Raw genomic sequence first — 27,182 nt, forward strand, 5'->3', positions numbered from 1 at the left:
CATTATTGAACACAGAGGACTAACTCTAATAAAGATGTTTACCAATTCCGTCCAGGCAATATTGCTGAATTCTTTACCATGTCATCAAAAGATAAAATCCATGCACTACGTATGAAAAATATAAAATTCCAAGAACCAAGCCAAAGCGGTTTAGATTATCATTAAGCACAAAACAAAAAAAAACAAAAAATGGATTAAGGCAAATGTACTCAGTTCCCTGACGACAGCCGTTGCCAGTCAGATGTTCGAGTAACGTCATTAGCTGTGAAATTAAGTGACTCTTTCCTAACAGCAAAAAATTTGACCAGTCTAAGCAGGTATGTTAGATTTATTCTGCAGATCTGGCATATACCACTAGCAGACATCAGCTGCCCCAACTGAACTGTGAATGAGGATATAACTCACTGAATAGTAGCAACACTTTGGGCTGTGATTGTGTTCCAACCAAAGTAAGGAAATACTGTTGTTTTGGCCACGTAGGATGTAGGAGTCACATAGGAGTCTTTACAAAAGAAGAAGTGTGTCACACTGATTCGTGTTAACTGCTAGTTTTGAACAGCAATTCATAGGCCTACTTGTTAGTAAGAGGAATGGATGTTCTATCCTGGGTAGCTTTGTTGTAAAATGTTGGTAGCCTGCTTAGTTGAGTGGGAAGTATTGTATCTGGTTTTGCAAAGTGTCAGCTTTGACTTGTAACGTTAATGGTCAACATGAGTCACGCATTAAAATCTAATATACTTAAAATAGAAGCTGTAACAAAATTATAATTATTTTCCTGACTCCACTTCCACAGACTTCCCCAACTGAAAACCAAACTTTCATACTGTTCGAGAGACTAGCTATACTATGACTCACATGATATGAAGTCAGCTTTCTCAAAGAAAAAGAAATGTGAAAATTTGAACATTCACATAATGAGCCACTGATTTTATTCCGTCCTTTTTGCAGCACGATATCGACTCCTGGACAGATGAGATATAAGACTTATTTTTGGATCTCCTAACAATATAAAGGGGATACTACGCCTCGTTACGGACAGTCGTGGCTGAGGATTGCTGAGATTTATAACATCTCTTTTGAGTGCAGTAGCAATTACATCAGTCAGTCCATCTGTACTATTTCTGACTGCTATGTAGAAAATCAGTGGCATATTAAAAATCGAGATTTGGAGAATCTGCAATTGCTGAACATAGCTGTACAAACAAACAGAAAATATTCTTTGATGAAAGAAAAGTTTTGTCCCATGTTCCTTGTAATGGTCGCCTGGTCGTAGATATTGCTAATTGCTATAATCACACTATTTCACTCCCATTTACGGAGCTTGTTAGCACTGGATGTTAGGTTGGCGCCATTAAAATGCATTGTGTTGTGGAAATCGCTGCTACTTGCTGGATCGCTGCTGTCTCTCGATGCTGATGCTGGCTCTAAATCTGGTTGTCTAGGGTTAAACACACGAGGTCCCGTGTTTTTTATGTGCTTTTGATGATAAAGAACGAGCGAAACCAACAAATATGTAAACTTCAAATATTTATTACTCTGGTGGCCATCTTAATTCCACTGTCCACCAAAGACCATGACACAACACAAAGTAGTACTTCCGTTACATGTTCTTTGCATTGTTTATCCAACTCAAACAATAACACACAAACACACTTTACCAAAGTGACATTCCGACTGCTTCTTGCCCCTTCTTGCTGCTCGTATTTATAACATTGTCAAAGAACTACTAAAAAGAGATATAGTTTATAAGTCACATGTACATCTGTTATCATAATTTGTGCAGAAAAGTTATTAATTTGCATCGAGTGACATAATTTAACATGTTATTAAAATGACAGACAGATTTGTTGACTTGACAGAATAATTCTCTGTTACAAAAAGGCCGTTTTTTAGAAGTTTGTCAATTGACTTCTCTAATTTGCATAAATAAGTGAATAACATGAATTATTAAGAATTACATTGGTTTTCGTCTAAAATAGGATTGCTTACGTGAATACTGAGTGAAAACACTCCTAGTGAACAAATAGGTTTCACTGGGTGATTTTTATTTAAGGAGATCCAAAATACCTAAGTTGTCCACTATTTTTCGTACTTCATATTAATTATTTAAGATGAACTTTGTGTTTTTACATGATGACATTTGCTGTATCAGTGATCAAGTGATATTAACTTTTGTGTGGGTCAGTTACTCAGTATAATTTAATGGGTTGACTGTTTATGGAGACATGTTATGCAATCATTGTTAACATACACAATACCTTTTGCTATAATCATAAATACTCGTTAAACTGGTTGAATTTGGAGGGTATCGCAAACTTCGGTACAGTAAAGCCTTTAATATGTTCCGTTACAATACCCCCCTCTGGTAATATCATTTACAGAATGTTAATGATATTAGCCGACTAGGACGAATGTGTCAAATGGTTAAAATTTGGAAAAGTACTACTTTAATATTTTTTTTTTTACTATGCATAATGTGTATGTATACAAGGACCGTTACAACGTTTCAAAATGACTGTTTCCTGCAAATATTTTAGTTGTGTTGTTTCAAATGTACTTTGTGTTATGTCATTCAGTATGACAGCATAATAAAAATATTTAGTAATATATGAAAGTAAAAAAAAATGTTAATCTTTGCTCCCAGTGAGCCACATGCAAAATGATCAAAAACAGACACAAATATATCACATGCGATTTTAAGATATATAAAAAATATATGTAAATTATTTCAAAGTCAGTTCTCATTGAGTCACAGATTAATCAAGATAATAGAAGGAACATAAATATATTACATAGATGGACAGGTCATATGTCCATTGCAACTGTCTGCTCTTTTTGAGCCACATAAAAGAAATGAAAACAAAGAACATAATTATAAGTATGGACATGATATATAAACACAAACACTTGAGAAGTCACATGTATGAATATAATATGCATTTAAAAAAAAGGAATTATTTAAAAACTTGTCTCCCATTGAGACGCATAGTCAAGACAGTACAAGAACATATTAATACTAAAATTGGACACTTAAATTGGTCACAACATAACACAAACATCAGACTTGGTGAACATCTGATTAGCTGTAGAAAATTGTACACAAATCTTATGCCTAAGAAAAGAATAGTAACAAAATGATGGGTCTTGCACAACAATTTTTTTACATTGTCTTTTATTTGGTGCAAGTATGTCCCATATTCAACAATACAAAAGGAAAGTAATAAATGTTTGTCACCTTCTTGCCCGTTGCAAGTAAAGAAGATGTCTCAAAATTTAATATTCAATAGTGACAATAAAAATATAAAACCATTCTCTCAGAGATCTGGAACTTTTCCAGGGTCTGTAGGATGAGTGGTAGTTGCTATTTGACACACCCAGTAAAAATCTTTGCTGATAACATGCTTTATGGAAAATGGGTAAGTAACTGTATTCAAACAGGGAAATGTGCTTAATCATGTTTATATGGTTTCAATTCAGTGATGTTTCTTAATCCAAATAACCTTCTTGATCGGGGAAAGATAAGTCTATACGCGTTAGGATGTGGGCTTTCTTTTATTTCAAATGGACCAATGTAAATATCAAAAAACTTTTTAAGTTCGGCTGACAATAATTTTGATTTCTCTTGTGTCTTGACGAGTACAAGGTCCCCTGGTTTGAACTGTGTAGCTTTTCCCTTGGCTGCATGTCGCCGTTTTCTCAACTCCCCTTGTTTTTTCATGGTTTCCCGTACACAGTCTTCTCTTTCTTGGGGTGACATAATTTTGCAAGGTGGATACTCTATGTTTTCAGTGAAGAAACTAGCGGGGTATTGGTTGTACATTATTTCGTGTGGGGAAAATCCAGTGGAAGAGTGCTGTAAGCTGTTCATTATTTCTTCAAAACTATTTATGTACTCTAACCAATTAGTGTGGTTCTGGCTACAGTAGGTTCTGCACAGTCTTCCAATCTCTCATGTATCTCTCAGCCGGGTTGCTTGACGGGTGGTAAGCAGATATTAAAATGTGTTTAATTCCCGTGTCTTCAATAAAAGTTTTCCAGTATTTAGAGGTGAACTGAGACCCATTGTCTGAAAGTATTGCCTTAGGTTTTCCCACAGTGTTGAAATAATTACTTGTAATTTTTGAAACTATCTGTTTGCTGGTAGCTTTCCTTAAGGGATAAAGCTTTATAAATTTGGAGAAGATGTCTACCATGACATAAATATAACTGTAACCCCCCCCTTGTCTTGGGTAACGGTCCATAGATGTCAGTTGCAACGAGATCGAGTTTATTTGTGGGTAATATGTTCTGCATTATTCCCCTGGTGGTTTGGTTAGTCACTTTTACCCTCTGACATCTGTCAGTCACATGTTGATAACTTTTTCTTTACTCTTCTGCTAATGTTGTAAAAATAAATGTTCTCCTGTATTTTCTGAATACACTTAGTGGTGCCACAGTGGCCAAAGCTTTCATGTACATAAGTAATGAGCGTATCTATTTGTTGCTCAGGCCAACACAGTTTCCAATAGTCTAAATCCGGTTTAGGTCTTCTGAATAGTATCCCCTTGTGTACTTTATAATATGCTTCTACCTTTTCTCCCCCAGTTTTTCCTATGTAACTTTTGACTAGTTTCCAGTTGTCATCGTGGTTCTGAAACCTCCTAATGTCGTTACACATTTTTTGTATTTCCTTTTCCTCTTTAATGCCCTTTAGATACATAATTTTGAAAATTCTCTCATCCTCCCCACTACTTCCCTCCAAATCACTTCCCAAAGGTAGTCTTGATAAAGCGTCTGCTACCACATTTTGTTTTCCCTGAATGTACCTCATTCGTAATCAAACTGCTGGAGAAACATGGCCCATCTGGTGAGTCTGTTATGGTATAACCTGCACTCTTGGAGATAGCTTAATGCTTTGTGGTCTGTCTGTACTATTACTTTATGTCCCAAGAGGTAATTTCTAAATTTTGTAAAACCCCAATGTATAGCTAGTAATTCCTTTTCTGTCACTGTGTAGTGTTTTTCATGTTTTTGAAGAATTCTGCTGGCAAATGCGATTGTTCGGTGTTCCATTTTTCCATTTACTTCCTTTTCTTGAAATAAATGTACTCCTAACCCTGCATCGCTGCTGTCAGTAGCTAGCCAGAAAGGACTTGACATGTCTGGTCTATGTAGAAGTTGGCTGTTACATAGTTGCGTTTTGATTTTGTTAAAAGCATCTTCACATTCTGGTGTCCAATCCCACACTACATTTTTCTTAAGTAAGTTGTACAAACATACTGCATTTAATGCTTGATTACTGATGAATTTTCTGTAAAATCCTGTGAAGCCGAAAAATGATTTGAGTTGTTTCTTGTTTCTAGGTGTTGGAAAATTTTCTATGGCTTTTATTTTGTCTTTGTCTGGCAAAATCCCTTGTTCTGTGATGATGTGTCCCAAAAATTTTAACTCCTCTAGCCCAAATTTACATTTTTCTAATTTTAATGTCATTTCTCCCTTTCTGAGTTTCATAAATACCTCCCTTAATAGTTCAAGGTGTTCCTCCCAAGTTTTCCCAGTGATTAAAATGTCATCTACATAAATGGTTAATTTTGAACTACTTTCATGACCAAGTACAAAATCTAATGCTCTGATGAATTCCGCAACTGATACATTGAGACCAAATGGTACGACTGTATACTGATAACATTTACCATTATATAAAAAGGCTGTATATTTTCTCGAATCAGGACTAAGTTCAACTTGATGAAAACCAGCGGTGAGATCTAGGCTTGACATATGTTTGACACACTCAAATTTACCTAACAGCTCATCTATACTTTCTGGGGTGGTCGTTTTCTCTGATGAGATACTTGTTCAGATGTCTGGAGTCTAATACAATCCTAACGGTATTGTCTCCCTTTTTTACAATGACCAACGGATTGTTGTAGGCACTGCGACTTCTTTCTATAACTTCCAAATTTTCCATTTTTTGTATCCTTTTTCCACAGCGTCTCTTTTTGCAAATGGTATTCCATATGGTTTTATAAAGAAAGGCTCATGAGGTTTTAACTGTAATTTACATTGATAATATTTCACTCTACCTGGTCTATCATCAAACACATCCTGGAATTCCCATAATAACTCTTTTAATTTTTCCTTCTGTGTACTATTTAGGCTTTCAGCTTCCCCCAGTTTTTTCTCTACTAACTTCTCAAACTCGTGACCCTCTACATCTTCCTCTAAGTTCTCATCCAGGTAATAAACATCCTCATTTTCATGATACACTGATTGAATGTGGTTACAGCTGTCACCACAGTTTAAAATTAACAAATTCACTACACAGCTTTGTTGCGTAACAGGTTCTATAATACACATTTGTTTTGCTGTAAAATTAAACCCAGCATTCACTTTTAATATCCAATCCATACCTAAAATGAAATTTTCATTCAGGTCATCTATTACTAAACATCCATGTTCAAAATTAAGGTTATCAATTTTAAAAGTAAGTAACACTTGTTTCTTAACTACCTTGCTGGCTCTGCCTGTAGCTCCTTTCACTTTTAATCCAACAACTGGTATCTCAGGAAAATGTTGAGAATTTATGAGCTTATCTCTAAGTCTAGAAGTGATGGCAGAAACAGGACTTCCTGTGTCTACTAACACTCTTCCTTCCCACTTGTCAATGTTTACTTTAACATATGGACAACCTAACTCAACATCTTTGTCTATTTCTGTATTTTCAAACAATAGATCATTTTCAATTTCTTTAGTTCCTAAGTCTAGTGTCTCTTTCCTACACTTAGACACATCCCTCTCTGTTTGCAAAGCATTGACATTTAAACATAAACCTTTGTTTTCATCTGTTCCTTTTAACACTGTGTTGTCACTTAACAACCTACTGTTTTCACCCCATTTTTTATAAAGTCCACTACGGATTCTTGTCCACCATGTAGGATACAAGGTTGCACTTACCTTTGCTAATTCTTTCCAAAAGGCATCTTTGTTTATACAGTTTCCATAGTTGTTCCACAAAACTTCTAAAAACTTTTCCCCTTTCTCTTGAAAACACACATTTACATTCCATCCCTTTATATTTTCTTTAATATTATTATTATTACCATTCTCATAGATTAGTGTTTCATAGTTCCCAATAGGCAATAGCTTGTCCTCAGATACACATTCCCTAGTCTGCATTTCACTTAAATTAACCTCATTATTACCCATGTTTGTCACATCACTTACCTTTACCATATAATCACTTTTCAATTCTACAAATACTTTTATTTCTTCCTCCACCCTCTCATCAATAACATCACTTGATTTAGGATCATTATTTAAATGTCTCTCTATTACTTCTTCCTCCTCCACCACAACAACCCCATCTTCAGTTTCCCCCCTATGTATCTGAATCTCAGCAATTGAGTCTTTGGCTCCATTAAACACTTCGTCATCCCCCTTCTTATCGAATAACCCCCCCAAAATAGATTCTATTTGTGGTGTGTCTGACTTGTTATTAACACCAGTATCTTTTTCAGCCCAACTATGGAACTCTGCAATACCTTCAACTTCTGCACTTTCACTAACTACCTGTGCTTGAACACTGTTTTTATTAACTGTATCACTTTTACTCATAGTATCCCAAAACCTTTTATTAAATTCTAATTTATTCATTCTAACAACAACAGTATTTTCATGGTACTTACTCTTTACATTGTATCCTCTCCTTTTCCAGTTTCGGTTATGTGTTGTCCTGTCATAATATTGTCTAGCCCCAAAACTACGGACATCTAGTGGGACTGTCCACCGTTTCCCGGCTGGTTCCCTCAGTCTGTCCGTTTGTAGTTGTCGTTTTGTTCACTAGTTTCAACAAACCCACTTCTATCTTGTTCTCTTCCCCAATACCTATTTCTATCATTCCTGTTATCTCTCCTCCATCCTCCCTCCTGCGTATTGTTTCTGAAATCATTTTCATATCTCATATCTCCCCTATTTGGAGCATTATTTCCAGAATTTTCAAAGTCTCTCCTCCCATAATAATCTCTATTTACATTCCTGTTCCACCCTCCATACTGGTTGTTGCCAGAGCCAAAACTTTGGTTATTTTCTCTTTCCAAGGCCCTATCTAATCTATCTACAAATTTCAGGAACTCTTCCATTGAATCGTCTGGTCCATGGACCAATTCCCACTGCAGTCTCTCTGGTAACCTTCTTTTTAAAACATCAATTTGTGTCATAATATCAAAAGAGTTATTCAAGTGAGCAAGTTTTTTCAATTGATCTCTGCAAAATTTTTGCATTCCCCCTACTTTCCCTCTATACACTGGTCCATTTAGAAATTCTGACTTCAATCTGGCTTGTATGGATTGTGACCAAAATTTGCAAATAAATTTAGCTTAAAACTCTTCAAAAGTATTCCAAGAATCATTATTCTCATTTGCCCAGGATAGGGTCTCCCCTTCCAGAAACCGTTTTACTAACTTAATTTTTATGTTATCTGACATTCCTACAACAAACATATCCTTGCATTGGTGAATAAAGTCAATAGGGTGCAGATTTTCACCAGGAAAGCATTTCACTTGGATGTGCCCATACATTGTATTTTGATTGTAAATCGTTTGTTTGGACATCAATGCGTCCTCCAATTGTGTATATTTAGTGTGTATATTTTCTACTTTTGTATCTACATTAGTGGTATACAGGTTGTATTCTTGTTTAAGGTTTTCTGATGTTTTGTCTATTCTCTGATCTAATCTTTCAACTTCAGTATCTACTCTGTTGTAGATGACAGCAATGCTGTCTGTGTTAGCTTGTATGTTTTCATTTAAACTTTCAACTTTAACTTGAAATTCTTTTCTGAAATGTATCAACTGTTCTCTAGTGTCCTTACTGAGGGTAGTTTTAATTTCCTCACACTTCTCATTGAGATGAGTACTTAATAGATCAAAATCCAAACTTAACTTATCCAGTCTATCTGTGTTTTCTTTAAGTTTCAAACTTACTTGTTCACTTGATTGTTTAAAGTCCAAACGTACTTGTTCACTTGACTGTTTAAGTTGCGAGCTTATTTGAGTTGCAAACCCTGCTAGCCACTCTGTTAAGTTTAATTGTTCACCATCCCCTGGTTCAATTTTTACATTTCCTACGATCTCATCACTCACAGGTAGAGACATGTTAACTATTAATTATTTTAAATGACAACAACAACAAAATACCTTGCTTTATGCTGTGATGTCGTGATCGGTGTTCTTGCTGGCTTTCTTCACTTATATTCGGTTTTATCGAAGCTGAAGTCTTGATTGATGAATTCCATTGACATAATCCAGACGTTAATCTTCCGAGCGGTGTGATGATGGTTTTTGGTAGTCGCACTAACACACTTTATTTATTTATTTAATTTTGACATATTCTCACTGTTGCCACACTGCACAAATAAAATTTTTGGAATGCTAAGCACTTACGAAATTTATCGCTGCACTATTATCATCGATGCACTTAAAGATCCCGGCTGAGCCCCCACTTTTGTAATGATCGCCTGGTCGTAGATATTGCTAATTGCTATAATCGCACTATTTCACTCCCATTTACGGAGCTTGTTAGCACTGGATATTAGGTTGGCGCCATTAAAATGCATTGTGTTGTGGAAATCGCTGCTACTTGCTGGATCGCTGCTGTCTCTCGATGCTGATGCTGGCTCTAAATCTGGTTGTCTAGGGTTAAACACATGAGGTCCCGTGTTTTTTATGTGCTTTTGATGATAAAGAACGAGCGAAACCAACAAATATGTAAACTTCAAATATTTATTACTCTGGTGGCCATCTTAATTCCACTGTCCACCAAAGACCATGACACAACACAAAGTAGTACTTCCGTTACATGTTCTTTGCATTGTTTATCCAACTCAAACAATAACACACAAACACACTTTACCAAAGTGACATTCCGACTGCTTCTTGCCCCTTCTTGCTGCTCGTATTTATAACATTGTCAAAGAACTACTAAAAAGAGATATAGTTTATAAGTCACATGTACATCTGTTATCATAATTTGTGCAGAAAAGTTATTAATTTGCATCGAGTGACATAATTTAACATGTTATTAAAATGACAGACAGATTTGTTGACTTGACAGAATAATTCTCTGTTACAAAAAGGCCGTTTTTTAGAAGTTTGTCAATTGACTTCTCTAATTTGCATAAATAAGTGAATAACATGAATTATTAAGAATTACATTGGTTTTCGTCTAAAATAGGATTGCTTACGTGAATACTGAGTGAAAACACTCCTAGTGAACAAATAGGTTTCACTGGGTGATTTTTATTTAAGGAGATCCAAAATACCTAAGTTGTCCACTATTTTTCGTACTTCATATTAATTATTTAAGATGAACTTTGTGTTTTTACATGATGACATTTGCTGTATCAGTGATCAAGTGATATTAACTTTTGTGTGGGTCAGTTACTCAGTATAATTTAATGGGTTGACTGTTTATGGAGACATGTTATGCAATCATTGTTAACATACACAATACCTTTGCTATAATCATAAATACTCGTTAAACTGGTTGAATTTGGAGGGTATCGCATACTTCGGTACAGTAAAGCCTTTAATATGTTCCGTTACATCCTTCATACTGGGATTCTGAAATTAAAGAGGCTGCAGAAATAAGAATGTGTGAGAACAACTTCAACCATGACAGCAGATATAATTTTAGTGGTGCATGGAAGTGAGCTCTCTGTGTAGAGAAGAGGCAGAGATATTCATTGCAATGTTCACACTTCTACAGGGGCGGTGACAGCACCAGCGCAGATGCTGACATTGCTCCTGATGAAGATGTTGGAGGTAATTGTTGAAAGCTTGCAGTTTTACCCTAAATTGATGCAGCAAGAAGTCTGAGAATGTTTTATATAACAGTGCCGTCACAAAAGACTTCATTCTTATTACGCCTTTAAACTTAACCTAATCCTCTGGCTACGCTGCAGATTGGCCTGCCTGAGAGAGTGGCTGAGCAGGGGGGGAGTTCTGTTCAATGTGCACATGGATGATGTCACACAGCCATAATTACCTCGCAGATCAAATACGACACCTGCTATCAGTAGGTTCAGTTGACTCAACTGTTGCAAAGGGAATGGTATGCTAAGGAATGTGTGAGCACTGAAGCCTTCAGTTTCTTTTGGTTTTTCCTCTTCATTGTACATGTAATGGGCCAGTGTACTGTGTTGCAAGAACTGTGGTGTATTTGAAGAAATTTACATTCTAATGATATAGTTACATTTTGTTACATCTTTTGTGGTCAGAAATAAATATTGATGAAATTTACTATTGGTCATTGTGGGGCAGTAGGATGTTCAGTGAAGTAACAGGCATATCAGATAATAACGTGGTGATGTCATTGTAAAGGCTATTTTGTGCGGAATATGTGGCTTGAGTTTCAGATGTTATTAGCATGTTTAATGTGTGATATTTTTACTATAACATTTATTGTAACAAAGTTTCATATTGTAATCGTAATTGTTTTTTTGTGTTCATATTTTAATCTCCTAGGGAAGTTTTATTAAAGTAATATCTTTGAATTTTTGTTTTGTTTCAAAGGGGCTTCTGTCGGTTATGACTTCGCTATTAAGCGTTTGAAGTGCTATGAAACAGGAGACTCTAGAGGCTCTTCTGCTGTTGTACCTCCTACATTTGCCTGCAGATTTTGTGGTGTAACTAACTATGAGTATCTTCTGGCATTGGCAGATGAAGATGGAAAGATTGCTATCCAGAACACAAGACTCAAATCCAAGAGTAATCTGATGGAAGGTATGCTGTGTCAGATTTCTTGCAGTTATTATTGTTCTATTTTGTGAACTCATTTTTAAGAGTATATTGTCATTGTTTCCCCAGGATCACAAGCCCACAATAACGCAATATTTGACGTTGCTTGGATGGATGGGGAATTCAAATTGGTTAGTGTATCTGGAGACCACACTGCAGTTCTCTGGGATGTTTCCAACTCTCAGATGAAGGAAATTGGGAAATTTGAGTCTCACACTCGCAGTGTTAAGACAGTAACTTTCAAGCCAAAGGACAAAGGTTGGTTTGGAGAAAAAATTGTTGCTGTTGTTGCAATAATAGTTGCATGTGGTTTTTCAGGGAACATTGATTACTTAACAGTAATGGCACCATTAATCTGATGGTCTTCGAATCAAATAAAACTTGTTTTCTCTTGATGATTCCTCTCGAGGAACATCGTTTTTACGGTTTATGAATTAGGAGTCAAAATTACTGGCCATAATGTACCTTCACGAGGTAAAATGTGTAGCACATTCAATAGATATATGTAAAAGTGACGAGAGGCAAATTATCTTGCTGTTGTGGTTGGTGTTATAATAGAATAATGAAATTCCTTTGTTTGCTGTTGATAACTTGGAGATGGCATGGTGATACAAAATTTCTTTAAGAACACTTTGACCCCCTTGACCAAAATTCTGGATTCGACTCTGAAAGTGGCACGCTATCCTATTGCTTTCTTGGGGAGGAGAGGTTGGAGAAGGTAAAAAAGGAATGATAAGTGGCTCAGATCCATGATGAAAGGATGTACCTGTAGTGAGGGAGAGGGTAGACAAAGTAATATGGTTTGTTAGATCCTCTCAGCTTAGATAATCAGTGGTGTCATTTATGCGGTGAATGAAGCATACCAGCAGCAGAAATATTAGATTTCACGTAAAGCAAAACTATTTCTGAACTGAAACTCTTATCAGATCAAAAGTATATTAACGTACAAGTTAGTCAGTGACAAACATTTGGACCAATACTGTTCTGCATATGCATCATTTCCAGTGAACATCAGAAAAGAAACAAAATCCTTCTTGTGGATTACAGCTTTTGTCAAAAGGCAAGAATTTTGATAAAGGAAAAACACACACACACACACACACACACACACACACACACACACACACACACCAGATATTCTATGAAATGTAAAATTGTGCACTTTACAAAACCCAAAAACCTGATATATCAAGACTGTAGTGTCAGTGAGTCACACATGGAATCAGTCAATTCGTACAAATACCTGGACTAATAATGTTTGAAGTTATGAAAGAGAATAATCATATAGATTTAGTAGGTAAAGAAGATGGCCACCTATGAATAGTTGGTTGGATACTATAAGCCTATACGCTTAAAAACAGTTGTGCAACCCATACTACAATATTGTTGATGTATGTGGGACACTTACAAAATAAGATGAAAATAAGATGAACAGGGGTTGTAGAATGCATACAGAGATGGGCAGACTGAGGCGTTATTCCCATAGGGACCATGAAGACAAGATTACACTAATTGCAGTGTGTACAGAGGCAGTTAAGGAGTGCTCCATATGTGAATATGATGGGGAGAAACCTTACCACGTGGTACAGTGGGAATTTTTGTGCTGTGCACTTCATAGGGTTGCAGATTACAGACATAGGATGATGTCCCATATCAGTCAGTTGTTTTTTCTTGCAACATTGAAAAAAAATAGTACTAGGTCAGCATAGTGTACTGGAGAGCTTCTATAGCACTTGTAAAGTAGAATTGAAGTTGTAAAGGTGAGCCAGGAGTGCGATAGATTGCTCATAACATGAAAGCTAAAGGCCCACGTCAGAGTTCCATATTGATACACTGTTTTGGTCTGTCAGGATGTTTCATGGTTCGCATAAGTTTTTAAAAATATTTACATAATGTTATTTTTTGTTGTACAGCAATTTTTGCTACTGGAGGAAGAGATGGAATGATCATGATATGGGATGCACGCACAGCCAGTGGATCTCGTCAGTGTAAACCTGATAATTACATATCAAATAGCCATCATCTACCAGGTACTTGCTTTTTCCAATTATACTTTCCAGTTCTGATGTGTAAATATGACAATTCCCAACTGCTGATGTGCCATTAAAGTTAACTGCATAAACATATTTACGTTAATATTTCAAATACACCCAGAAATGAAATAAGTGTAGGTCCCAAAAAGCGCACAGAAAAACCTCAGCCATTATCAAGTGTCATAGCATTTGTCAGCATCTTGTTGCTTTATGTAAAGTAGTGTGTGTGTGTCAGCATCTTGTTGCTTTATGTAAGGCCTTCTTCAACAATAGACACACACACACACACACACACACACACACAACTTTCCTTTTTTTAATATTGTCACATTCCATCCTGGATTTTCCATTGTTGGACTTTATTATTGATGTTTAATCCTATGGTGAACACCTAGAACATTGTGTGGCTACTTGTTATTGTGTGGCTACTTGTTCTGGTTGAATAGTCATGTTGGAAGTTATACAGACATCAACATAACTCTTTGACACCATCAGAGCATATGGACGCTCTTGCCGGGCACTGAAGTAGCTGTCGGTATACATTGCTGCTGCGCATTTGCTGTGGAAAATCTTCTAGAAACTGCATAAGTATAACTTATAAGCTTGCACTGCTTTAATTGATTTTGTAAATCTGTTGGACAGTGAAACATTATCTCGGGTATAGCAGAAAAAGTATTTCCTGCAGGGTATCACAAGTTAAGTGAGAATATGGGCTGAATAACTGAAGGCCGTTGTTATGAGTGTTCACTCCCATTTACTTGTCTATGATATATTGAGACCATTGTAGTTAAATGGTGGACATAGTTTACCTACATTGTTTAAAATTAATTACATTATTCTGGGTATGATTTGTTTTACAAATAATCAAGTAATATTGAGTAAATTGGAGGAAGCTTAACGGAACAGGAGTACTAGCATAAGTAAAATTTAATTGTTTTTATGACTAACATTGAGATTATAACAGTCAAAGGAAGCAAATTTATTTGGCCAAGGATGATTATTAAGTCTAACAGAACAGCTCAACCATTTCAGATACTTAGGATTGGATAATAGTTTTGCAATAAAGAGACACATGGCTTAAAATCTTTTGATGTGTTAGGGACACAATCAAGAAGAGTTTTGAAACTAGCAGATGAGAATAACGCTCAAACTTATGTGAGTGATTATAGTGCCAGTGTTACTGTTATGTGAGTGAACATTAGACATGAATAAAACAGGTCAGAAGAGTACAGAGAAGAGATTCCTTAGAAGTGTCATAGGATGCTTATTTCTGCATCTGGGAAATGAAGATATCAAGTAGGGACTTCATGTACCACTATCATTTCCTACATCGCTATGCCAGTTGTGAATGATCCTTGGGAAGAAGACTTTTCAATAAATCTTAGCTATCAGTTATGTGAAAGACAGCATTTACCAATATCTGCTACACTGCTGCTGTGTTCTGTAATGTTATGATCACTAAGGTTGGCAGAGACATGTAACCCTTTGTGCTTGAAGGTTCAGACTCTTACTGATTCAAAGTAATGGAGTGGATGTATCAAGAGATAATGTGTCCATTTAAATGTTCCTGTCAGCTTATTTTATTTTATTTCTGTTGTATGAAATTTTTTGTGTAGACCTTATCAGTAAATTTAAAGAGACTCCTATGAATTTAAAACTAGTTTTCTCATTATATCATATTATTGTTTTTCAACTTAATAAAATTTAAATACCAACAGGTCTTGCAGCAGGTACTGCTTCAAAATGTCGGAGGACTAAGTGTCTCCAGCCATCACGTGCAAATAGTGTCACAGGACTTGTATTTCAAGACGAAAATACATTAATATCATGTGGAGCTGGAGATGGGTTAGTTAATTTACTGTAAATACTTAAAATAAGATGTCACATTATAGTCTAGTGTTTAATACCTTTACCTTTTCCACAGACAAATAAAAATTTGGGATTTACGAAAGAATTATTCAGCATATAAGAGGGATCCTTTACCAAAACTACATTTACCGTATGCTGGAGGAACATCAAAAAATGGATTTACAGATCTGCTGCTTGATCCTGGCAATGTGAGACTATATGCGAGTTGCATGGATAACACAGTTTACTGCTACAATGTTTCTACTTATGAGAAACAACCAGGTAAAAAATATTATCTACCTTTCAGTTCCTGCATGATTAGAAGCATTTTTGGTTGTATATTTCTGATGATTTTGTACAGTCATGGTATTGCAGAAGCTTGGATATAAGAGGCATTTTGCACTTAGTTGGCACAGATTGTGGAAGTTAGTGTATGTTTTAGTGTCTCATCAGAAACATGTTATTCTTTCAGAATCATTGATTTGAATGATTCTGAAAAAAGATGGGCTGTGGAAATTTCAATACCATAAAGAAAGTATTCATATTAATTTGAAATATAGAGGCTGATCTAAACAGATTAATGAATTAAAAAATGGAAAAGCCAGGATGGAGTGACATTAATAATATGAAAGGAAGAGATTGCTACTCACCATATACAGAAGGTGCGTTGAGTCGTGGACGGGCACAGTGAAAAGATGGTACACATTTAAGCTTTTGGCCAAAAGACCTTGCAAAATAGAACACACACACACACACACACACACACACACACACACACACACACATTGTTTCTGGCCACTGAGGCTCAACAATGGACTGAAACTAACCTGATGGGAGTAGCAATATCACATGGATGGTGGGGATAAGGAAAAGGCAAGGCATGGGATGGGGAATGGGAGGGATAGCAGGATAGGGGTGGGGGAATGTGTAGTGCAGCTTGTAGGAACATGCAGGGACGTGGTGGGGAAGAGAGTAGGCCTGCAAGGTGCAGTTGGGGGGGGGGGGGCAGAAAAGGAGATAAGAATGAAGTAAAGAAAGAGGAAAAAAGATTAGTGGGTGTGTTAGTGGAATATAGAAGACTGTGTAGTGTTGGAATGGGAGTGGGGAAGGGAATAGATAGGTGGAGGACAGGGACTAGTGACAGTTGAGGCCTTGGGGGTTACAGGAACATGGGATATATTGCTGGGAGAGTTCACACGTGCAATTTGGAAAAGCTATGGTGGTAGGAAGGCTCCAGATGGCACGGGCTTTGAAGACATTGTGTTGGGCAGCATGTTCAACAACTAGGTGGCACTGCTGTCTCTTAGCCACAGTTTGTCAATGGCTAGCCATATTGGAAGACAGCTTGTTTATTGTCATGGTTATGTAGAAAGCAGAACAGTTATTGCAGCTTACTTTGTAGATCAGATGGCTGCTTTCACAGGTAGCTCTGTGTTTGATGGGATAGGAGATGCCTGTAATTGGACTGGAGTAAGTGGTGGTGGGAAGTTGTATGGATAGGTCTTGCAACTAGTTCTACTGGAGGGGAATACCCTTGTGGGTTGGGTGGGAAGGGTAGTGGATGGGATATTCCTCAGTTAAGTAGGATAGTCCAAAGCATGGCGGAGAAAGTCGTTCAGGTGCTCTAGTTGTAGGTCAGAGGGGAGGACTCATTTGTGGCCAGATAGTGGATGTGCGGGAGGTGGTAGGTGATGGGAGAGACACGGCACAGGGAATCTGTTTCTCAACAAGGTTGGGAGGGAAATTTTGGTCTTTGAAGTCCTCAGTGATATCCTTGGTATATTTGAAGAGCAACTCGTCACTACTGATGTGACAACCATGTGTGGCTAGGCTGTACGGAAAGGACACACACACCTCATCAAGCAATATTTAGGATATCAATAGAATGTTTTCTTTTTATCGTTGTTTTGTACCAGTCATCAACTAAGGATTAAATTACTTTTGCCTTTATAAAATTGCGGAAAATGATAACATTGCAATTTCAGTTCAAGTCTGTCAGAACATCACTAGAGTTAACAAAACTGTCAGAAAAATTGTTCAGTATGTAATCCCAGTCTGCTTTCTGAAACACACTGAGGAAACTGCAAGCCAGAAAGTACTGTAATGAGAGATTGTGTGCTTACAATAACTTTCATAATTGGACAGAGCAGGCTGTTTTAAAAAGAAAAGAAAACTTCTGAAGTAATTTAAAGTAATTGTCAAACAAAATATTTTTAGGGATAAAAATTTAGTGAGTTTCACACAATTGCCAGTAAATTACAGTGACTTGCTCTAACCTCTACTCGTGCCTGCCTCTCTGTTCCCACTGTTGCATCAGTTTGTCAAGAAGATGACAGGAAAAACTTTTTTTATCTACTGCAGTTTGAAATGGGTGAGCCTTGTACTACCCAGTAGTCAATGTTAACAAACAGATTAGTCGTAAAGTCTGTGGAAAAGAAATTTGCCAGACTGTTTTTGTTATTTCGATGATGTAGAGTGCATATGACAAAGTTCCCTTATCAGGAGAGTAAAGTACAGATGATCACCCCTGCTGTTGAGTGTTGTGGTGATGTCTGATGTCTACATAGCAAGTCTTATAGGATTCAATTACTAAAGGCCCTCCAAATTAGTGATAAGGTTCACCATGTAGACTTTTGTAGTTTTATCCTCAACAGGAGAGCATGGAAGACAGTTATTTCCTGTCACAATTGTTGTTCAGTGATAGGCAACTTTCCATTTAATGCCTTTAGACTGAACCTGCAGCAGCAGTTAACCAGGTGAATGGCACCTGAATGGCAACCGAGTGGTGCTCATGCTGTGCATAAAGATTCACACCTACCATTGTGCTTCCTGCGCTCTGTTGGTATCCACGTAGACTGCACAAGAAATGGTCTTTGCATTGTGCTACCATGTAGTTTTTAATTATGAACTATCTGTATTTCACAACAGAGCTTTCTTTGATGCCACTCTCTGTTGAGTGTCATGCTGGTTTGGCCGCTACCTGTACTTCGTTGCCCTCTGCATGCACTCTACCTAGTTTTGACATGGCGAATTTTGATGATGCTTTTTTGAATGCACTGGGAGAAGGAATTGATGATTCCAGGAGAACTCGAATTTCTGGTACTGATCCGGATTTCTGTGGGGTTGAATGGTCAGGTAAATAATAAGTAAAAGAAAATAATGTAGTGAAGTGTTTGAAATATTTTATCACTTGAATAAACATTTGTAAAACAATTCTGGTAATAAAAAGTATTATAAATTAATTGTAGATGAGGAAGACTGTTGAACTGTCAATTTCAAAACTGTTACTGTCAAAGAGACTTGAGACAGCAGATGAGAAATTTGTATTGTGTACAACAACTTCCCACCTCCTGCTCCCTCTTTTTCAGGAAAGGCCCATGTGAAGGCACCACTTGATAGCTTGATTATATTTCATTGTGTATGCCAGGTGAAATAATAAAATCAGCTGTAATCATTCACATTTCCCTTGGGAAAAAGCCAAACATCAGTGGTTATTAGTCAAAAGCATCAACAGTTAAACTGTGATAGGTTCCAAGCAGTTTGAACTTGGACTTCATCAACAATGTAAAAATATGTTCCTTGTAAGCAGCCTAATGTGGACCCATTGTTCAAAACTCACCAGTTTTTGACTATTTGAATAACGTTTCTTCTTTGTTTATTCATTGTGGATATTTGACAGTTAATGAAGGATATCCAGAACCATGAAGGTAAGGGATAGGTCTCATATGTAGGCATATAGACAGTTATTTTTTCTTCACTTTACTTGCAACTGGAAGAGGAAAGTACAAGTAGTGATACGAGATAATCTCTGCCATGACTTGTCGATAAGGAATGTGTGACTTTTGAGGATGAGTACATTTTTGTGTTTACGTGTAAAGCAGACCAAATAACTGGCATAAACTGTTTGTAATCCTTTGACTGGATATGTGCTAAGGATGGAGGTTCATGCTGGGAAAGTGGTACAGGAGCTGGGTGTTGTGGCACTTTCGAATAAACTAATAAAAAACTACTTGGACTATTTATGGGCACAAGGCAGACAGTAGGTACTTGGGCACTTAACAGAAAACAACTCTCTCAGTGTATGGTTGTAAAGCCAAGTATCAAGAAAGGACATGACTTTTGGAAGAAGGGAATATCTGCTCTGTCTAAAATGGAGGGACACAAGATATGTTTTGAGGCTTTCAACTTGCTGCAGTGCTGCAAGATACAACTACTCTATATTTTTCTGGTTTGTGTGCAAGATATGAACACCTGCCTCAGTAGATCAATAATAATGTCAACTTTCCAAATATCATAGATTTATTTAAGTTGGTTGTGTTGGTAGCATGATTTACAGCTATTTTAGCACAAGAATAAACAAACTGGGAAAAGAGAGTTGATATAGTGTCGCCAAGTTTTGGTACTTTTCCATAGTAATGCTGATTCAAAGTTCTTCTGTAGGCTCAGTCATTTTAATTTTGGTTTAAGGACTCTCGCATTGGTTTATGTGAATTTATGTGCTGTTTGCATAATATTCCATTTGTACCCCAAATGATATCTTCTAAAAGTACTTAACAAAATTGTATTTTTCATTATACAGCACAGGAATAAATTTTTGTTCCTCATCATAACAACTTGTAACTAAAGAACTCAGCAAGATAAAAGTGTATTTGCAACAATAAACCATCATATTTTCATTCAAAATCTAAAGAAAAACTGCAAGTAACTCAGACAATAACTGACTACAGCTTGTGCATATTAAAAATTATGCAGAACTGATGTAAAATTGGAGTGTTGTTTGGATGTATAGTATTATTTTTGTTGTGATGGAAATTTAAATGTAGCAAATATGCAATTTAGTTTTTCAAATTAAATTTTCATTTAAAATGGAAGCAGCTAGGCATTCAAGCTCTCTTTATATTCTTATTTTCAAGTTTCCCATTTAATTCTCACCGTCTAAAGATTATGAGGCAGTGCACAATAGATGATCATGTTTTATCTTTCAAATAAGATTTTGTTCATTTCGTATGGTTTTGAATTTTTCAGTCTGTATTTCTTAGAAAGTATAAAATAAAAATTAACACAGTTAGAATATATTCATTCCTGTTATTGTTTATTTATTCAGAAACAGAATGAATAGGGTGAAGGACTTAATATTTCATAATTAAAGTTTAAATATGTTGAAAAAATCACAATGTTGAAAAGTTTGCTCTTAAATAAGAGGTAGTGTTGTGACAGCAGTGATCCATGTGTGTCAAGTAAATCATCAGTGAAAACATATCACAGAATACTGAACTGAAATTGTGTCAAATAGTATCAAATAAATACAATATTTGTCTGTTACCATTACCATTATCAGCTTGGCCTATTTCATGGAACCTTACAAGCAGCAGAGATAACTGTGGCCATGAGGAGTGTCAGTAACTAAAGCAAAACCAGACTTAGTTCTGGATTATAATATTCACGAAGTAGTAATGGATAAGTCAGACCAAATGATTGTTTATTTTATTTTTTCTTTTTTTTTTTTTTTCAAGAGAAAGCAGTTCAATTGGTGGAAATAATTTTTCTTTCATTTGTTTGTGATGGGCATCACGCATGCATTTGTGCTATATAAGGAGACACAGATTATGTATAAAAGAAAAAAAATACACCCTGTTTCTGCATCTTGTACAGTTACAGAATTCCTTTGAACACAGGGCAAAGTATGTCAAGAGATCAATTCTTCACTAGTTCTAGGACCGAGCATTTTGCTGAAAAGTTATCACCAACTGAGAAATAAATTGTGACCAACACTTGTCTTAAAAGTGTGTTCCTAAGTCAGTAAGCGCCAGAAGGGGACATTGTGCTGAAGAGAAACATCCTGGTGGTGTTGAAATTGTAATGTACCTCTTCATATGATTCAGTGTTTCAAAAAGTACCACACTCTGGTGAATTAAAGTGTAAGAATGATGTGTGCAAGGTTTTTGTGCCCCCCCCCCCCCCCCCCCCCCCAATTCAGTAAAACATTTTGTATATCTAACAATGGAAACTCCAGGTTGAGATAACAACAATACAAGGAAAAGGTAGATTGCTACTTACCATAAAGATGAACAGGCACACCTGAAAGACTTTTTCACCTTAACTTTCGGCCACAGCCTTTGTCAGTAAAGAAAATACACACACACACGCGCGCGCGCGCACACACACACACACACACACACACACACACACACACACACACACACACATTATTTCCGGCTGTTCGGACCAGAATGAAACTGTCAATAGAACAAATGCAGTAGTCTGGAGGGGGAGGGATAGCAGTGTATGGGCAGGGGGAGGAGGGAGGGGGAAGTGTGCCATCTGGCTGCAGCATGCAGGGACTAGGCTGCCAACAGATTGTGCCTGTCTGCAACTAAATGTGTCATATTTATAGTAGGTATCAATCTTTCTTTTCCTGATATTTAGCATATCTACTTTTTTAAAGAATAGATAAACCAAGTTTTATTATTTAAAATGAAACTACACACACATTTATAGCATTCACACCTACAAAGCTAGTTCTTGAACAATGTACTAAAAACAGCAGTCCAGCTACCCCATCCAGAGTGACTGAAGCCAGTCTCAAATGTGTTAAATGAAAAGGTGAATCGTCAGAATTTGTAAATTAAGAGCTTCAAGATGCCAGTTCAAAGTATCTATCATGAGAGTGTCTCTTGTAAACTAAATATGTTTTGTTCAGTATCCCAGATATATATATATATATATATATATATATATATATATATATATATATATATATATATATATATATATATATATATATAAATCCTTATTTCTTTTTGGCTGATACTGTTGAAAGAAAGTCATACTTCCATCTGCTTGACAGCTTAATTTGAATGAATTCAATCTCTGCTTTTTTTTTATTTCTCTCTAGTCACATTATATGCTTCTTAAGTGTTCACTCGAGAAGGAAGAAACATTGAATCTTATGGTATTCAAAAACAAAATTTACTAACATTTTTTCAGTCTTCTGTTAATAGCATCAATGTACCTAGAAAAATGCATCATGATACATGGTATCTTGTAAATTATGTATCCATAACTGGTTTTTGTCATGGACAATGTTCACAGTGGAAAATTTTTTACAGTGGTAACAACATCACATGGCATTAATGTATTCTGATAAGAATGGCATTAATGTATTCAGGTAAGAATGAATAGCATGATCGAGTCAGAAATGTGATGAACATTTAACACAGCTTTCAGTACAGTGGCAGTGGCACAATCAACAACAAATGAGATTAACTACGCGAAAATTACAGTTTCTGCCACCAAATACAAGGCACCATTGTACCGTGGATTGCTTGTTACTGGCAGATTTAGAAGTGGAACAGTTGCAGTAAAAGGCTCTGAGAAACGTGGCAGTTCTATTACACCTTTTGATATTTAATCTGAAACATTAATTTGATTATGCTGCTGAAAAATAATTCAGCTCGCACAAAACACATTTGAGTTTCTGAATACCCTGAACCAAAAAGAAAAAAAAGAAAAGAAAAAAAACAAATAGCGCAACATCAAGGAGTTGTGTGACATAATCTAAAGGCGGTTCCCCTGTGGGTTGGGTCCACGGTCTAGAATAGGCCTGAGGTATTCCTGTCTGTCGTAAGAGGCGACTAAAAGGAGTCTCTCATATTTCGGCCTTTGTGATGGTCCCCTGTAGGGCTTGGCCACCATTCTTCAAAATTATCCCGAAGAGTGAGCCAGTTGGGGAAGGGCACCTTACATGGTGCTTTGTGTCCGTTGTGCATTGAGATCTTCAGCCCATTCTTGTTGTCGCATTTCAGTCCCATTCATTCTCCATCTCTTGGGCGAGGACACCTTCCTGGGTCCTGCACTACGCAGTGTCGCTTCCTGTGTCGATGATGACCATGGAGTTCTTTGCACCTGATCCAGTACGGAAGCCAGTCCGTTGTGGTGAGGCCACCATGTACCCTGTTGGTTGTAGCCCCCTGACCACACAGGGACTGCTCTGCTGATGCCTCTGCCGTTAACTCCCCATGTATGCCAAGGTGTAGATGCCCATCCCCCTGGGGCGTTGAGACTACCAGCAGTGGCCATCCTGCCAGGTGGCCTTTGCTGCGGCTGGGTGGCACCCGTGGGGAGGGCACCTGGCCGGGGTGGGTGGCATCAGGGCGGATGACATGCGATGAAGCGTAGGTCCATCATCTCGTGCTGGTGATGAAACACCAGCAGTCTCTAAGCGATCACGAGCTCAATTCAACGCACAGAAGTACGACCCCAAATCGTTCACCTCCCTGGCCACCCCATGGGAGGAACGTCAGGCTAAGGATGGCAAAGGATCTTACTCGCACCGGTACCTTGTATGTTCGAGAGCTGATGGGGATTCTTTCATGATGATGAAGCCTCAGTTTTTTGTTGAACATTTTAGAGGACAAGTTTTGGGAGGTGGAGGGATTGTCCAAAATGAGATCTGGCTCAGTCTTGATCAAAACAGCATCCTCTGCACAGTCACAGACATTACCTGCTTGTGACAAGCTGGAGGATGTTTCTGTAACCATCACACCCCATAAGAGCTATGGTTCAGGGTATGATATTTCACAGTGACCTCCTTTTGCACTCTGACGACGAGATGCACGCTAATTTAGAGCGGCGAGATGTACATTTCATCTGGTGTGTCCACCGGGGTCCAAGGGATAATCAGGTTGCCACCAGTGCCTTCATCTTGGCCTTCGAGAGTGGTACATTGCCCGAAAAAATCAAGGTGATGGTCTGCTGCTGTGATGTAAAGCCCTATATCCCTCCCCCGATGCAGTGCTTTAAGTGCTGGAAGTTCGGCCTTATGTCTTCCCTTTGCACTTCCAGTGTCACGAGATTGCGGACGCCCATCACATCCCAATACTCCATGTGCCCTGCCTCCCATCTGTGTCAACTGTGGAGAGCGCCATTCGCCTTGCTCGCCAGACTGCAGAAAGGAAAATCATGGCGTACAAGACCCTGGACTGACTGACCTACACTGAGGCTAAGAGAAAATTTGAACGCCTGCATCCTGTACATATGACATTGTCTTATGCCGCCACTACAACAGTTCTGGCCCCATCAGCTCCACCAACCCCACCTCTCAGAGCCAGAAGACTACACCTGCCCCCTTGATGGTGGGGGGCTGGGACAGCTGTCCCCACTTCTAAGCTGGAGAAGCATAAGTCTTCTTTGGCTTCTCTTGTTAGGAAGGAGTCCCTTGGGTCACTCCCTTCCCAGGTTTCTGCTAGTGGGAAAGAAGACACCCGCCAGTGGCCGAAGAGCTCAAAAGCAGCTGGTCGTAGGGCTTCACGCTCATCCTCAGTGCCGGAGACTGAGTCAGTGAAGTCCTCCAAGCCAGGGAAACTCAAGGAGCAGTGAGAGAAACCCGAAAAGAAGACCCCTAAGACCAGGGAATTTGAGGTGGCACGCCCCACCACCGCTACCTACAAGCTCTGTGTTTGAGGACACGGTAGAGATTCTGGTGTCCGCTGAGGACCTAGATCTTGCCAGATCCTCAGACACAATGGATATAGACTGCTCAGGCAATAAATGGCAGCAGGTGACCCTAAGGCGAAACTGCCAAATTGAATGTTCCATGCCTTCCCAGTCTCACAATGACGTCAATCCTCCAGTGGAATTGCGGCACATTTACACCTGCTATCTGCATTGCCTTCCAGGAAACCTGGTTCCCAGCAATGCAGACCCCTGCCCTTCATGGCTATTAGGGATATTACAGGAACTACAGCGACTATAATCGAGTGTCAGGTGGAGTTTGTGTTTATGTCCTAAACTCAACCTCTAGTGACACTGTGCCCCTTAAAACTCCTCTTGAACTGTGGCTATCAGAATAAGGACGACGCAGGAATAACTGTCTCCAATGTGTATCTTCCTCCAGATGGTACAGTACCCATGATTGTATTAGCTGCACTGACTGATCAACTCCCTAAACCTTTCCTACTTTTGGGAGATTTTAATGCCCATAACCCCTTGTGAGGTGGACCATACATACTGGCCGAGGCAGAGCTATCGAAACTTTACTGTCTCAGTTTGACCTCTGCCTCTTAAATACTGGGGCCGCCACACATTTCAGTGTGGCTCATGGTAGTTGCTTGGCCATTGATTTATCAATTTGCAGCCCGGGACTTCTCCCATCTATCCAATGGAGAGCACATGACAACCTGTGTGATAGTGACCACTTCCCCATCTTCCTGTCACTGCCCCGGCATCAGGCCCACAGACGCCTGCCCAGATGGGCTTTAAACAAGGCGACTGGGAAACTTCCACCTCTGCTGTCGCTGTTTAATCTCCCCCACACGGTAACATCGATGTGATGGTTGAGCAGGTGGCTACAACAACTGTCTCTGCAGCAGAAAACAAAATCCCTTGTTCTTTAGGGTGCCCCCAGCGAAAGGCAGTCCCTTGGTGGTCGCCAGAAGTCGCTGAAGCAATTAAGGAACGTCGGTGATCTTTAAAGCGGCACCCTTCCCTGGAGCGCCTCATAGCCTTTAAACAGCTTCGTGCCTGTGTTTGCTACTTTATCAAACAACGGAAGGAGGAGTGTTGGGAGAGATATATCTCCACCATTGGGTGCCACATGTCACCGTCCCAAGTCTGGCAAAGATCGAACGTCTTTTTAGGTACCAGGCCCCAACAGCTGTCCCCGGTGTTACCATAAATGGCGAGTTATGTACTGACACAAATGTGATTGCCGAGCGGTTTGCTGAGCACTTTGCTTGAGCCTCTGCGTTGGAGAGTTACCCCCAGCCTTTTGCACACTCAAACAGTGGCTAGAAGGGAACATCCTCTCATTCACTACACACTGCAGTGAATCCTATAATGCCCCATTTACAGAGTGGGAACCCTTCAGTGCCCTTGCACATTGTCCCGACACAGCTCCTGGGCCTGATCGGATCCACAGCCAGATGATTAAACATCTCTCATCTGACTACAAGCGACATCTCCTCGTCATCTTCAACTGGATCTGGTGCGATGGCATCTTTCCATTGCTATGGCGGGAGAGCACCATCATTCTAGTGCTCAAACGCGGTAAAAACCCACTTTATGCGGATAGCTATCGGCGCCTGGTTGACAGTGGCCCATATTCTGGTGCACTGTCCCACTTTGACTGCTCGGCGACAAAATCTTGGATTACTGGATTAGTTGCCGCTCATTTATCCGACAGTGCCTCATTGGTTGATTTAGTTCTAAGTTTTATTCGTGAGGGTGGGTTTCATCATTTGATCTAAGTTTTAGCACATTTCCTTTGTCCCTCTGTGTCCTCCACCCTTGTGTTTTTAGGGCAGAGGTTTTAATGTGCTGCAGAGTGACTGGCTTTTCCTTTTTTTTCTCTTGGTTGGTCAGCCACTGTAATCTGCTTTCTTCTTTTATTGTCTTCTGTTTCTAGAATCTCTCTGTGGTTTTCCTGTCCTCATTTATTCCGTTTAGTGTTTGTAGCCTTTCCTTTGTTCTTGTGGTTTTTCCTTTCTTTCCGTTTTGTGTTATATGTCTCGTCTGTTTTATTCTCACA

The 27,182-nt window shown here is 38.4% G+C and overlaps 1 protein-coding gene across 1 annotated transcript in view; it reads left to right on the top strand.

Moving 5' to 3' along the window:
- LOC126092194 (protein lethal(2)denticleless) overlaps nucleotides 1-27,182 on the top strand; it is a 61,534-nt gene that overhangs the window by 18,760 nt on the left and 15,592 nt on the right. Inside the window, exons 2-6 of the mRNA XM_049907678.1 lie at nucleotides 11,550-11,759; nucleotides 11,844-12,032; nucleotides 13,688-13,804; nucleotides 15,526-15,652; nucleotides 15,732-15,937. Of these exons, the coding sequence (XP_049763635.1) occupies nucleotides 11,550-11,759; nucleotides 11,844-12,032; nucleotides 13,688-13,804; nucleotides 15,526-15,652; nucleotides 15,732-15,937 (849 nt within the window). The remainder of the gene's footprint in view (nucleotides 1-11,549; nucleotides 11,760-11,843; nucleotides 12,033-13,687; nucleotides 13,805-15,525; nucleotides 15,653-15,731; nucleotides 15,938-27,182) is intronic.

This window comes from Schistocerca cancellata, chromosome 7 (assembly GCF_023864275.1).
Source record: "Schistocerca cancellata isolate TAMUIC-IGC-003103 chromosome 7, iqSchCanc2.1, whole genome shotgun sequence".
Lineage (NCBI taxonomy): Eukaryota > Metazoa > Arthropoda > Insecta > Orthoptera > Acrididae > Schistocerca > Schistocerca cancellata.